Source organism: Hyaena hyaena, unplaced genomic scaffold, assembly GCF_003009895.1.
Source record: "Hyaena hyaena isolate Hyena2069 unplaced genomic scaffold, ASM300989v1 scaffold_31, whole genome shotgun sequence".
In the NCBI taxonomy this organism is placed as follows: domain Eukaryota; kingdom Metazoa; phylum Chordata; class Mammalia; order Carnivora; family Hyaenidae; genus Hyaena; species Hyaena hyaena.
Genome location: NW_024080664.1, coordinates 4,166,164 through 4,179,638, shown reverse-complemented (window position 1 = coordinate 4,179,638; position 13,475 = coordinate 4,166,164). Strand labels below are relative to the sequence as shown.

Here is a 13,475-nt window from a genome sequence, read left to right as displayed (position 1 = left end):
GTAGCTGAGCCGTGACACCCCTGGACGTGAGCTGTCAGCTGGCCCCAGAGGGAGCCCGGGAGCCGGAACAGTGTTTTCAGAATGGTCCCACTGAGGGGGGTGGCTGTCCCTGGGTAGTGTGACCTCGCAGGAAGCAGCTCCTTGAGCCCCAGAGCAATTCCTGAGGCAGAATTAGGTGAGGGGCCAGCACAACTTGCAGGGTAGCTGGGGACTGAGCTGGGGACTACGGTGGGGCGAGTTGTGCCCAGAACGAGCTGTAAGAGGTCTCTCTTCTCTTGTTCACAGCAGTGGAACATGGTGAAGGAGAGGGACAGAGACGGATGGGGGCAGGTTCTGTTAACCACAGTGCGGGAGAAGAACCTTCCAGAAGGGACAACTGTCTCCACCTGGCTGGCTGCAATCGTGCAAGGGAGTGTTTTTAAAGTCTACTTATTTATTTGAGTGGGGGAGGGACAGAGAGAAAGGGAGGGAGAGCCCCAAGTAGGCTGTGCACTGTCAGCACAGAGCCCGATGTGGGGCTTGAACCCACGAACTGTGAGATTGTGACCTGAGCTGAAATCAAGACTCAGATGATTGACTGAGCACCCCCCGGTGCCCCGTGCAAGTGATTTGGAACAAAACGTTGGCCTTCATCACCATCGCCCATACCTTGCATTTATGCGGAATTTGGGTATTGTCATCGCACAGCCACCGTCGGCCTCCTTTCTCCCCTGCTCACGGTTTCTGGCGCCTTGGTCCAGTCACTTGTCTAGGTCTATGCAGCCTGTCCTGTATCTCTCCTGAACCCACGTCCTGGAACATGAAGAGTGTGGCCCCTGCTACCTGAGCAAGAGCTGGGTCTCTGCCTCTGGACAGAGTCACAGAAGGACTATAACCCTTAGGATCCGTTCTCCTGAGTTGCTTCAGATGAGGGGTTTGGTCAGCCGTGAAGGAAGAAGTGTCTGTGCGGAAATGCTTCTGGAAGCACGATCCTGCTTCAGGATGAGCTGAGCTTCCAGCTGGAGCTCCGTCTCCCAGAAGAGGGGTTTCTGCTGGGAGAACACCGTCCTGGGGGCCCACCTCTCCACGTGCTCGAAGGTGAAGACCCCACCATCTGCCTCTCCAAGACAGCAGCACCTGGCGAATCCACCCATCACCACCTCCTCCCCCTTGCACAAGGGGAGGCCTGGCCCAAAGTGACCCTGTTTGAACTCTGATTTCCTTCGGATAGTAGGAACCCACAACTTCCATTAAAATATATCCACAGTGTCAACGTGAAGGGATAAATTTGAACAAACACACTTTGGTTAAAGTAGTTAAATTATTTTGACTTTGGCAAACCATGAGAGACTCCTGAATACCAAGAACAAACTGAGGGCTGAGGGTGGCGGTGGGGAGGGGGGGTGAGGGGGAGGAGAAGGGGTGACGGGCACGGAGGAGGGCACTTGTGGGACGAGCACTGGGTGTTATATGGAAACCAACTTGACAATAAACTATGAAAAACATAAAAAAACACAAAAAACCCCCCAAAACCCCAAAATAAACATTAAAAATAAATAAATAAAATTTAAAGAAAGCAACTGAAGAAAAAAGATTATTTTGACTTTGCACTGGTCACGTGGTTCGCAAGCAATTGTCCCTGATCTCTACCCTTGAGGAAAGACCAGGCGGATCGATGATTTTGAGGAATAAAAATTCAAAGGGGCCACATATGTGAATAAACACATAAGGGATCCGAGTCCCTAAAACCACTCTTTATCCTAATATTTATTTACTGCAAGTCACAGAGAGATGGTGACGGGTGATGCAGCAACATAAAAAAAAAATACTGAAAACAGCAGGTAGAAGAGAACGGTTGCCTAGGAAACGGATGACTGCACTCTCCGGAGGGGATCAAGCCACCGATTGAAAGCAAAAGAGCCACTTAAAAGAACATTTCTAAACTTCCAAACTTCTTACCTTGCTTTTTTCCCTTGTGCCTTTCTTCTCCTTATCTTGTTTAGGTTTCTTGGCTTTCTTTGCCTTCTTCTTTTTATTCTTTTTGTTTTTCCCCTCCTCTTCTTGGCTTGCAATAATGTCTTCAGTAACCTGGTAAGAAACACAAACTAAGCATCGCGCTATCAGGATGCAGACTGGTTTTCCTGGCTGGAGGGGGTTTGCGTGCTGATCAGTCCCTGCTCCCTCCCTGTCCTGCTCTGGGCCCCGAGGCTGACAGTTGTGGGGACATCACTGGCTGCCGGCCGCCTCTGTGGATTCATCAGGCAGCATTCGGATCTCAGGGGGCAGATGAAGGGCGGCTGGACCTTTCTGAACCCAGTCCCAATGCAGGGGAGCCCCAGCTTCCTAGTGCAGATCCACCCACACTTTTCCCAGCGGAGCTGAAGATATCCTGGCTTCCCGCCTGGACTCTGTGGGGCAGTTGCTCTTAACAATAACTTTTCTTTAATTTTAATTTTTTATTAAAATTAAAAAAATTTATTTTGAGAGCGAGAGAGAGCGTGGGGGAGGGGCAGAGAGGCAGGGAGAGGGAGAATCCCAAGCAGGCTCTACACTGTCAGCGTAGAGCCCAGTGCAGGGCTTGATCCCACGAACCGCGAGATCAAGACCTGAGCGGAAATCAAAAGTTGGACGCTCAACTGACTGAGCCCAGGTGCCCTTGCTTTTCCATAAATGGTCATGCATCTCTTCTCAGAATTGGTTTCTTTCTTTAAAAAAATGTTTTTTAATGTTTATTTTTGAGAGAGAGAGAGAGACAGAGTGCAAATGGGGGAGGGGCAGAGAGATGGAGAGGAAGACACAGACTCTGAAGCAGGATCCAGGCTCCAAGCTATCAGCACAGAGCCCGACACTGGCTTGAGCTCATGAAACACAAGATCATGACCTGAGCTGAGGTTGACACTTAACCAACTGAGCCACCCAGGCATCCCTCAGGATTGGTTTCTTTCACCCGTGACTTAATTTCTATTTCCTACAGTGACAAAACCCATTTATTCTTCCAAAATTTAAAATTTTAAGAAGTACCTGGTTCACATCAGATTAGCTTCATTGGAGAATTAGTAAAGGTTAGTGGAAAATTGTACAATCCATTCTGTACAACAGATGTTTGCTGAGCTCCCATTTGCTGTGGCGGACAGCCATGAATTCTGGGAGATACGAGGGTGCCGGTGATCGGACCCATTTCCTGTTAGACTCTGGGGCTCTGCCCATCACCGGTCATGTGATGGAGACAAGGGACCTGACATCCCTGGGACCTAGTTTCCTAGTTTCATGTTCTGAAATGAAGTTGATACTTCCATCCATTGCACTTATGATAAGCCAGGCATGGCCCTAAGCGCTGCATAAAAACGAACCCATTTACTGCTAAATGCAGCCCAGGGATGGGAGCTGTCACCAACCTCTTATTGACAGTATATCAGGGCACAAAGAGTTCAGTCATGTGGCCAAGGACACACAGCTGGGATTCAAAGGGGCACTAACCAGAGTGAATTTCACAGCGTAGAAAGGAAAGGGAAAAGGTGTGCACAGCATCCATCAACTTATCCTATTGTACAAAACGCATATAAATAAAAAAATAATACTCTACAGTTTCAGGATCCATACATATTTTGTCAAAATACAAAGACATATGAGGGAATGACAAACACTAAATCCAGGACAGTGGTTACCTCTGGGGAGCAAGGTATGAAACTAAGCCAAAAGGCTAGTATCATTTCACCTCTGCTACGTTGTACTAAACCATCCTTCTGGGACCAAGTGCACTTGTTATGCCTTATTGATGATTTATGACACTGCTGAGGTTTATTTTCTATGTTATATATTTGTTATTTATACCTATGTTGCTCTTAGGAGCTTAGTTCATACCTTTAAAAGTATTAACGATATAGCTTTACCGTGAACCAGGCAGGATATTCTGGTCTCATCTGGACTTAACAACAACACCATTTTAGTCATTAGTCATGTGCCCTCCTTCCCACTATCCAGCTGTCTGCCCGTCCCCGAGGCTCTCGTGAAGCTCTCGGTGGGATGAGGCTCAGAGAAAGGGTGCCGGGGAGGGTGAGAGGTGACGTATGTGTTGTACACATTATTCGATAATAAAAAGGGCGTCTGTGGATGGAATTAACATTCTCTCGTCCAAGTAGCAAAGTTCTACTTGGGGACCAGGCTCGCCTCAACTCCTAGAACTAAATCGTGGTCGCTCAGGACTTTTGTGTTTGGAACACTTATGGAGCATGAATATTTTTTTGTCCTTGAGTGTTTGGAAGCTTTCAGAAATGTGTAATGACAATTTTTTTTTTTAATGTTTTATTTATTTCTAGGAGAGAGAGAGAGAGACAGCGTGAGCAGGGGAGGGTCAGAGAGAGAGGGAGACACAGACTCCGAAATAGGCTCCAGGCTCCGAGCTGGCAGTCAGCACAGAGCCCGACGCGGGGCTCAAACCCACGAACCGCGAGATCATGACCTGAGCGAAAGTCGGACGCTTAACCGACTAAGCCACCCGGGCGCCCCGTGTAATGACAATTTTTAAAAAATAGCCTGATCTATCAATTGTGAGCAGCTACAAAATGGTGAAGTCCTTATTTGTGGAACATACAATTCAGTGTATCTTTGAAAGCCTTTTCCATTGTATTATTTATTTCCTCTATATCTTTAGTTTATTAACTTGATCGATAAATACATTCACGGGGCCCACAATTCAAGAATGACAAAGCGCATGTAGTGATGTTCTGTTCTTGTGCTGTGAGCCAGCCAGCAGGAGCTGCTTTCTAAAGCCAGCCTCAATTCCTTGGAGAAACTTCCAGAGACATTTTATATAGCTATATGCAAATATATTGCTCACACAGACACACACACACACACACACACACACACACACACACACAAGCACACATGCTACTGTGTTATGTTTGCCAATCTCACATGTGAAAATGGTGGGTGACTGGGGTTTGTCTTTTTTTTTTAAAGCCAATGTTGCATTTATTATGTTCTTGGTTTTTGTTTCTTTTTTTTTTAAAGATTTTTTTTTTGAGTGAGAGACAGAGTGTGCTTGAGAGTGGGGGGAGAGGGGTAGAGCAAGCTATTGAGGGGGGAGAGAGAGAGAGAGAGAGAGAGAGAGGGAGAGAGGGGGAGAGAGAGAGAATCTTAAGCAGGCTCCATGCTCAGTCCAGAGTCTGACGTGGGTCTCAATCCCATGACCCCGGGATCACGACCTGAACTAGAATCAAGAGCCAGGTGCTCAATCAACTAAGCCACCCAGGTACCCCTCCTCTTGATTTTCAACCCTAGCAAAATCTTCCAAAGTACAAAAATGTGTACACAGGTATACACACAAACACATACTATAAACATAGATTGGTCATTTTACACACACATCAGTGTATCGGACACACTGTCCTTATTGTGACATTTTCTCCTAAGAACGTCCTGGCTGTCTTTCCCCAGCAGCACATAAAGGGCTTGCTCATTCTTTTTTTTATAGGTGTCCTGTAGATGATCTGGCTGTTCTCCTACCAGTGGAGTTAGGTTGTTTCTAATCGTTTGCTGTTACTAACAGTGCTGCACAAATAAGTGCAGGCAGACATCATCGCACAGGGGTGTGTGCCTTGCTGCCGGATACAGTCCTAAAAGTAGAAACGCTGGATCAAGGGCATGTCCATTTGTAATGCTGTCCCACTGCCTCCTCCATCGGGCTGTGCCAATTTACACTGTGCCCGGAGGGTGAGGGAGTGCTTCCCCCCCAAGATGCTCTGACAAGGTGAGACACCGTGTGTCATGTTTACCACATGAGCGGCTGAGAAAGTGGTATGTCGTTGTGGTTGTTATAGGCTGTTTTTCAATACCAGTGCTGAATTTATCTTGCTCATGCTCTTCAACTATAGCAAAAATTCCCAAAGTTAGAAAGGCTCTTTATCATCCTGTTGAGGTAGTCACCATGTTTCCGGTAAATGGTGGCGCCTGAGGGCCAAATCTGGCCCCACCACCTGTTTTCCTTTATAAACATATAATATGTTATAATATGATTTTATTGATGTGTATTTTACGTAGTACACATTCACACATTATTTTTAGTACACACACCAAGTTGTGCAATCGTCACCATGAATCAGATTCAGCACTTTTCCATCACCCCAGTGTGACCCCCTCAAGTCGGTGGTCAGTCCCTTTGCTTTTCCTTCACTCCTTGCCAGGCAAATGTTTATCTCCTTCCTGCCTCCATACAGTCACTTTATCTGGATGTTTCCCGTAAAAGGAATAATACAATGTGTGGTCTCTTATATCTGGTGCCTTTCTGACTGCATTGTGTTTTCGAGGTCTACCCATGTCACAGCATATCTCAATTGATTTTTCCTTTTCTATTGCCAAATAATACTCTTTTGCATGGATGCACCACATTTGCCTTATCCAGTAACCAGGTGATGGATGTAAGTTGTTCCAAAGTTTTGGCTCTTGTGAGTAATATTCATGTCTAAGCTTTTCTGTGTGGACATACTTTCATTTCTCTTGGATAGAGTCCTGAGAATGGACTGATGGGTCATTTGGCATGTTTATATTAAACTTTTTTTTTGTTTTTTAAGTAGGCTTCGGGGTGCCTGGGTGGCTCAGTCGGTTAAGTGCCTGACGTTGGCTCAGGTCATGATCTCACAGTTTGAGTCTGAGCCCCACGTCTGGCTCTGTGCTGACTGCTCAGAGTCTGGAGCCTCCTTCGGATTCTGTGTCTCTCTCTCTCTGCCCCTCCCCTGCTCATGCTGTCTCTCTCTCTCTCAAAAATAATAAATAAAAAATCATTTAAAAAAACTATTAAAGAAGGCTTCATGCCCAACATGGAGCCCAATGTGGGGCTTGAACTCAGGACCCTGAGATCAAGACCTGAGATGAGATCAAGAGTTGGACACTTAACAGACCGAGCCACCCAGGCGCTCCTGGGTATTTTAAGAAACTGACAAACTTTCCCAAAGTGGCTGCACCATTTTGTGTTCCTACCAGCAGCACAGAAGAGCTCCCTTTTCTCTGCACCCTCAACGTTTGTTACTGTCTGTCCTCTTGATTGTGGCCATCCTAGTGGGTATGAATGGTCTCATTGCAGTATTTATTTATTTATTTATTTAAAATTTTAGTTAACATACAGTGCAATACTGGTTTCAGGGTAGAATTCAGTGATTCTTCACTTACATACAACACCCAGTGCTCATCGTAACAAATGCCTTCCTTAATGCTTATCACCGGGCTAGCCCATCCCCCACTTGCTTCCCTTCATCAGTCCTCAGTTTGTTCTCTATAATTGAGTCTTGTGTGATTTGATTCCCTCTCTCCTCTTCTCCCTTCCCAATGTTCATCTGTTTTGTTTCTTAAATTCCACATATGAGTGAAATCATATGGTATTTGTCTTTCTCTGATTGACTTATTTCACTTAGCATAATACATTCTAGCTCCATCCACATCATTGCAGATGGCAAGATTTCATTCTTTTTGATGGCTGATTAATATTCCATTGTAGATATCTATATACTACATCTTCTTTATCCATTCATCAGTTGATGGACGTTTGGGCGCTCTCCACAGTTTGGCTATTGTTGATAATACTGCTATAAAACACTGGGGTGCATGTACCCCTTTGAATCTGTATTTTTGTATCTTTTAGGTAAATATCTCATAGTGCAATTGCTAGATCATAGGGTAGTTCTATTTTTAGTTTTTGAGGAACCTCCATACTGTTTTCCAGAGTGGCTACACCGGCTTGCACTCCCACCAGCAGTGCAAGAGGGTTCCCCTTTCTCTGTATCCTTGCCAACACTTGTTGTTTCTTATGTTATTAATTTTAGCCATGCTGACAGGTGTGAGGTGGTAGCTCATCATGGTTTTGATTTGCATTTCCCTGATGGTGAGTGATGTTGAGGATCTTTTCATGAGTCTGTTGGCCATCTGGATGTCTTTTTTGGAAAAGTGTCTATTCATGTCTTCTGCTCATTTCTTAACTGGGTTTTTTTGGGAGGGGTTGTTGAGTTTGATAAGTTCTGTACAGATTTTGGACACTAACCCTTTATCAGATATGTTGGTTGCAAATATTTTCTATCATTCCATAGGTTGCCTTTTAGTTTTGTTGATTGCTTCCTTCACTCTGCAGAAGATTTTATTCTTGTTGAAGTCCCAGTAGTTTGTGTTTGCTTTTGTTTTCCTTACCTTAGGCAACATGTCTAGTAAGAAGTTGCTATGGTCAAGGTCAAAGAGGTTGCTGCCTACATTCTCCTCTAGGATTTCCTGTCTCACATTTAGGTCTTTTATCCATTTTGAATTTATTTTTGTGTATGGTGTAAGAAAGGGATCCAGTTTTACTCTGCATGTTGCTTCCCAGTTTTCCCAACACCATTTGTTGAAGAGACTGTCTTTTTTTCCATTGGTTATTCTTTCCTGCTTTGTTGAAGCAACTGTATATACAGTTGTGGATTCATTGCAGTTTTGAATTTTATCTCCCTAATGAGTAATGACTCCTTAATGAGTAATTACTCCTAATGAGTAATGCTCCCTAATGAGCATCTTTTCATGTGATAATTAGCTACTCATATATGATCCCTTGTGAATTGTCTATTCAAGTCTTTTGCCCATTTTTTGATTGAATAGTCTTTTTATTGAGATGCAAGAGTTCTTTGTTTATCCTGGATATAAATCCCTTATCAGGTATATGTTTTCAAATATCTTCCCTCAATCTGTTTTTGTCTTTGTATTTTCTTTTTTCTTTTTTTTTTAATTTTTTTTTAAATGTTTTATTTATTTCTAGCAGAGAGAGAGAGACAGCGTGAGCAGGGGAGGGTCAGAGAGAGAGGGAGTCACAGACTCCGAAACAGGCTACAGGCTCTGAGCTGGCAGTCAGCACAGAGCCTGACGTGGGGCTCGAACCCATGAACTGCGAGATCATGACCTAAGCGAAAGTCGGACGCCCAACCGACTAAGCCACCCAGGCGCCCCAGTCTTTGTATTTTTTTAATGGCATCTTTTGAAGTGCAAAATTTTTGAATTTTGATGAAGTTCAATTGAGCAATATTATCTGTTAGTGTAGTTTCAATTTGCGCTTCTGTTATATGTGTGGGGTTGATCATCTTTTCATATGTTGAACATCTTTTATAATGTTTCAAACTCATTTACATTTTCTTTCCTGAGAGCTGTCTGTTCATATCCTTTGGCTTTTAAAATATCAGGTTATTGATCTTTTTTTATAGAGCTGTAGGAGCTCTTTATATATGAGAAAAATGATCTCCTTTGTGTGATGCTCATTACAAGTAATTATCCTACTGTGTCATTGGTCATTGGACTTCACTTGGGGGTCGGTTTTGCCACACAGGTTAGAAAATTTGTGTGTGTGTCATTTAAAGTTTCATTTTTTTTCTTCTATGATTTCTGGGTTGTGCAACAGAGGTAGAAATGTCTTTCTCTGAGGTTATAACACATCTTTCTTGGCTTCCTCTGTTCTTTTGTGTTTTTGTTTTGTTTGACATTTAAATTTTTGATCATCTGGAAGCATTCTGGTATAAGCTATAAAGAAATAGAGCTTTAATTTTCTTCTTTTTGTCAGATGACCATCTGGTATTCTAATACCATTTATTAAATGGTCTTTTCCTCCCTTATCCAAGAAAGGCGATGTACACAGTACATCTTTACTATGTACTAAATTTGCATAAATTTGGGCATATTTCTTGATTTTATATTCTTTTCCATTGATGTCTTTTTTAGTTATTTGCCTCTTGCAGTGGGCTCTTAATGACAAGGGTCAGTACTTCGCTAGTTCCTTCTCATTACATTGTGTTTTCAGAATTTTACCAGTTATTTTTGGGTATTTACTTTCTATTTCAAGTTTAAAATCAGGTCGGTCATGGGGCATCTGGGTGGCTCAGTCGGTTGAACATCTGACTTAAGCTCAGGTCATGATCTCACGGTTCGAGTCCCATGTCTGACTCTGTGTTGACAGCTCAGAGCCTGGAGGCTGCTTTGGATTCTGTGTCTCCCTCTGTCTCTTCCCCCTCCCCGCACATTGACTCTCTCTCTCTCAAAAAGAAATAAATAAAAATTAAAAAAAATTCAGGTTGGTCACATTCTTTGTGGCCTGCCCACCCCCACCTCCACCATAATGCTACTGGTATTTTTGTTTGGATCATAATACATGTACAGATGATGTTTGGGAGAACTGATGTATTTACGACGCTGTGTATCCCTACCGAAGAACACAATGTGCTTTTCACTCTTGTCTTTTGCATCCCTCACATTGTTTTAAACTTTTCTTCACACAGGAACACACATTGATTATTAAGTCTGTTCCTGGATGCTTTATCTTTGTGTTGCTCTTGCTGTTGTAAACAGACCATTTGGTTCCATTTCCTATCTAGCTGCCGTTCACACGCAAAACGCTTCTGCTCTATGCAACTCCCCATCTTCATCCTCATATTTTTTTTTAAAATGTTTTTATTTATTTCTAGGAGAGAGAGAGAGACAGCGTGAGCAGGGGAGGGTCAGAGAGAGAGGGAGTCACAGACTGAAACAGGCTCCAGGCTCTGAGCTGGCAGTCAGCACAGAGCCTGATGTGGGGCTCGAACCCATGAACTGCGAGATCATGACCTAAGCGAAAGTCGGACGCTTAACCGACTAAGCCATTCAGGCGCCCCTTCATTCTCATACTGCGTAAAGGAGCTGTTCAGTTTATTCTCTTTGCTCTTCTAAGTGTAGAGCACACCTGCAAAAAGGGATCACTTTGTCTCTTCCATTCCAATTTCTCTATCTCTACCTTCTTTCTTGTGTCTCACATGTTTGATAGATCCTAGGGGACAGTGGTGACAATGCCATCCTTGTATTTTTCATGACATTGGTGCAATTGTTTCTTGTCAATTTCATTAAGCATGATATTAGATCTTGGATGATCTAATATTGAAATACTTTGTCATGTTAAAGAAGTATCCCTATATTCTGATTTTTTGTTTTATTTTATAATATCACAAATGGCTGTTGAATTTGTTTTTTATGTTTATCTATTTATTTAAACATTTATTTTTTTTTTTTTGAGAGACAGAGAGAGACAGAGCGTGAGCAGGGTAGGGGCAGAGAGAGAAGGAGACACAGAATCTGAGGCAGGCTCCAGGCTCTGAGCTGTCAGCACAGAGCCCGACATACGGCTCGAACCCATAAATCGTGAGATCATGACCTGAGCCGAAGTCGGACGCTTAACAGACCGAGCCACCCAGGCGTCCTGAAATGGCTGTGGAATTTATAAAGTGCCGCATCAGCATCCACAGAAGGTGCACTTGTGGTTTTCCCTTTTGGATCTCTTTTATAGGATGCAGTGTTACTCACAGGTAGCCTAGACCCCGAACATTGTTGCATTCGGGAGGAAAGGCCACTTGGTTGCGGTGTTTTCCTTACTTAGCGTGCTGCTGGTTTTGGCGTGCTAATATGTCAGTTTGAATTTTTGCATTGAAACTGGTAACAAAGACTGATCTGTGCTTCTATTTGTATTCAGTCTTTCTGGGGAGTTGGTGTCATTGAGATTCAGCTCACTTCATAGCAAGTGTTTGTGCTGTTTGTTTTTTGCAGATATAAAGCTTTTTATGTACATGCCACCATGTGTGTGCTCGGTGTGTCTCTCCATCGTCCTTCTTCGTTAGTGACAACTGTTATGACTTTCTGAAAGATTTCCATGTGTGCTGCCACAGCTACTCGGCGGGCGTCACCTCATCTACCCATCATGTCAGCCCAGGGAGGGAGGCATTGTTGGGATCTCCATGTGCAGAGGAGGGAACTGAGGCGCAAGGGGAGGGCCTACCTGAGGCTGCGGACCTAGCGAGTGGTGGGACTGTGGTACATTGTCACTACATTCTCCCCAGTCTTCACTCACCTGTCTTTAAAAGTCATGCTGTCTCAGGGTGCCCGGGGGGCTCAGTCAGTTAAGCATCTGACTCTTGGTTTTGGCTCAAGTCAGGATCTCACGGTTCATGAGATGGAATCCCGGGTCGGGCTCTGTGCTAACAGCATGGAGCCTGCTTGGGATTCTCTCTCTCCAGCTCTCTCTGACCCTCCCCAGCTCATGCTCGCGTGCTCTCTCAAAAATAAATAAGCATTAAAAAAAAAAAGACATGCTGTTTTGCAGCCTCCTTTGTTTTATTTTAAAATATTACCTAGAGACCTTCAGTTTCTTTTGTGTTTAGTAGACATCAGCTCTACTTTTGAGTGTTACTTGTACATGATTTGGACACGGCACCAACATCCTTCATCCTGTGATCACTCTCTTTCTAAACTAACACGGAATGCATTTGGTGCCTGCCCATGGGCTTTCAGGACACAGCGTGTGCCTGAAAGTTTAGCTACAGAGACGAGATCTAATCATGTAAGAAAGACAAACAGCACCAAGTCGAAATGACGGTCACTCAAGGGTGGGTTTGATGGACCGTGGGTGTTATGTGGTCGCTGAGTTCTGAGGAGGACAGGGGTCTGACGGAGGGTGGAGTGAAGGTTGGGGAGGTGATGTCAGCTTCTGATAGGGGATTGGGGGATGAGCCCTTCCCTTTGACCCTGAGGGCTCACTCAGGGGAGCACAGGGGGATGGGAGGCTGGCCACGGGGTCAGTAGTGCGGAGGGAGAGAACCCTGACCTGCCGCATGGCTTTTAACTGCTGTGTAGTGCTTCATGCTCCTTAACTGGTTCTCGCCTACGGAGCATCAGTCTGTTTTCTTCGTCAAGGCTATAAATGGGGCAGACAAGTACAGCTGTTTCAATCATGTATAGCAGGGGGCAGCAAAGCATACTGCATGGGCCAGATCTGGCCTGCTGCCCAGTTTGTAAATAAAGTTTTATTGGAACACAGCCATGCCCATTCATTACCTACTGTCCGTGTCCACCTTCATGCAAAGAAGCAGGGCTGAGTAGCTGTGGCAGACAGTGTGTGTTCCACAGCCTCAAGTGTTGACCATTTGGTCCTTTATGGAAAGAGTTTGTTGTCTCCAATATATGGCAACTTGTCTTATACTGTGCTTAGTATACATTCTTTAAATAGCACTTACAGGCCAAAGAGTCTACACATTGAACATTTCATATTTACTTGGTCCATGTCCCTCAAAAATGTCCTGCTAATTTATGTATTTATGTGTCCAGCCTCAATGTATGAGAGTGGCTTTTCTTTTCATGCTCACCAACTCCAGTGATTAACATGACTTAAAATTTTTACCAACCCTATAGGTGAAAAGAGATATAGTAACAGTATTTTACATGTAAGTTTCTTTGCTAGTGATATTTAAAATCTTTTACATTTAAGGCAATGTTTCTCCCCCTTCTTTTCTACTGGGGTGTTTAGATTTTTCTTATTATTTTCTAAGAACCCTTTATATATGAAAGAGAGCTATTGTCACGTATGTTGCAAATATTTTTTTCCAGTTTTATCATATGATTGTAATTTCAGTGATGATATATATGTTTTGCCATTCAAGCATTATGTAGTCAATTATATCAGCTTGAGTATCTCAGTATGA

At 43.8% G+C, this 13,475-nt stretch overlaps 1 protein-coding gene across 1 annotated transcript in view; it reads right to left on the bottom strand.

The window, feature by feature from the left end:
- The window catches only part of IQCA1 (IQ motif containing with AAA domain 1), a 139,726-nt gene that overhangs the window by 69,708 nt on the left and 56,543 nt on the right, over positions 1–13,475 (bottom strand). Inside the window, exon 7 of the mRNA XM_039228605.1 lies at positions 1,939–2,067. Within this exon, the coding sequence (XP_039084536.1) occupies positions 1,939–2,067 (129 nt within the window). The remainder of the gene's footprint in view (positions 1–1,938; positions 2,068–13,475) is intronic.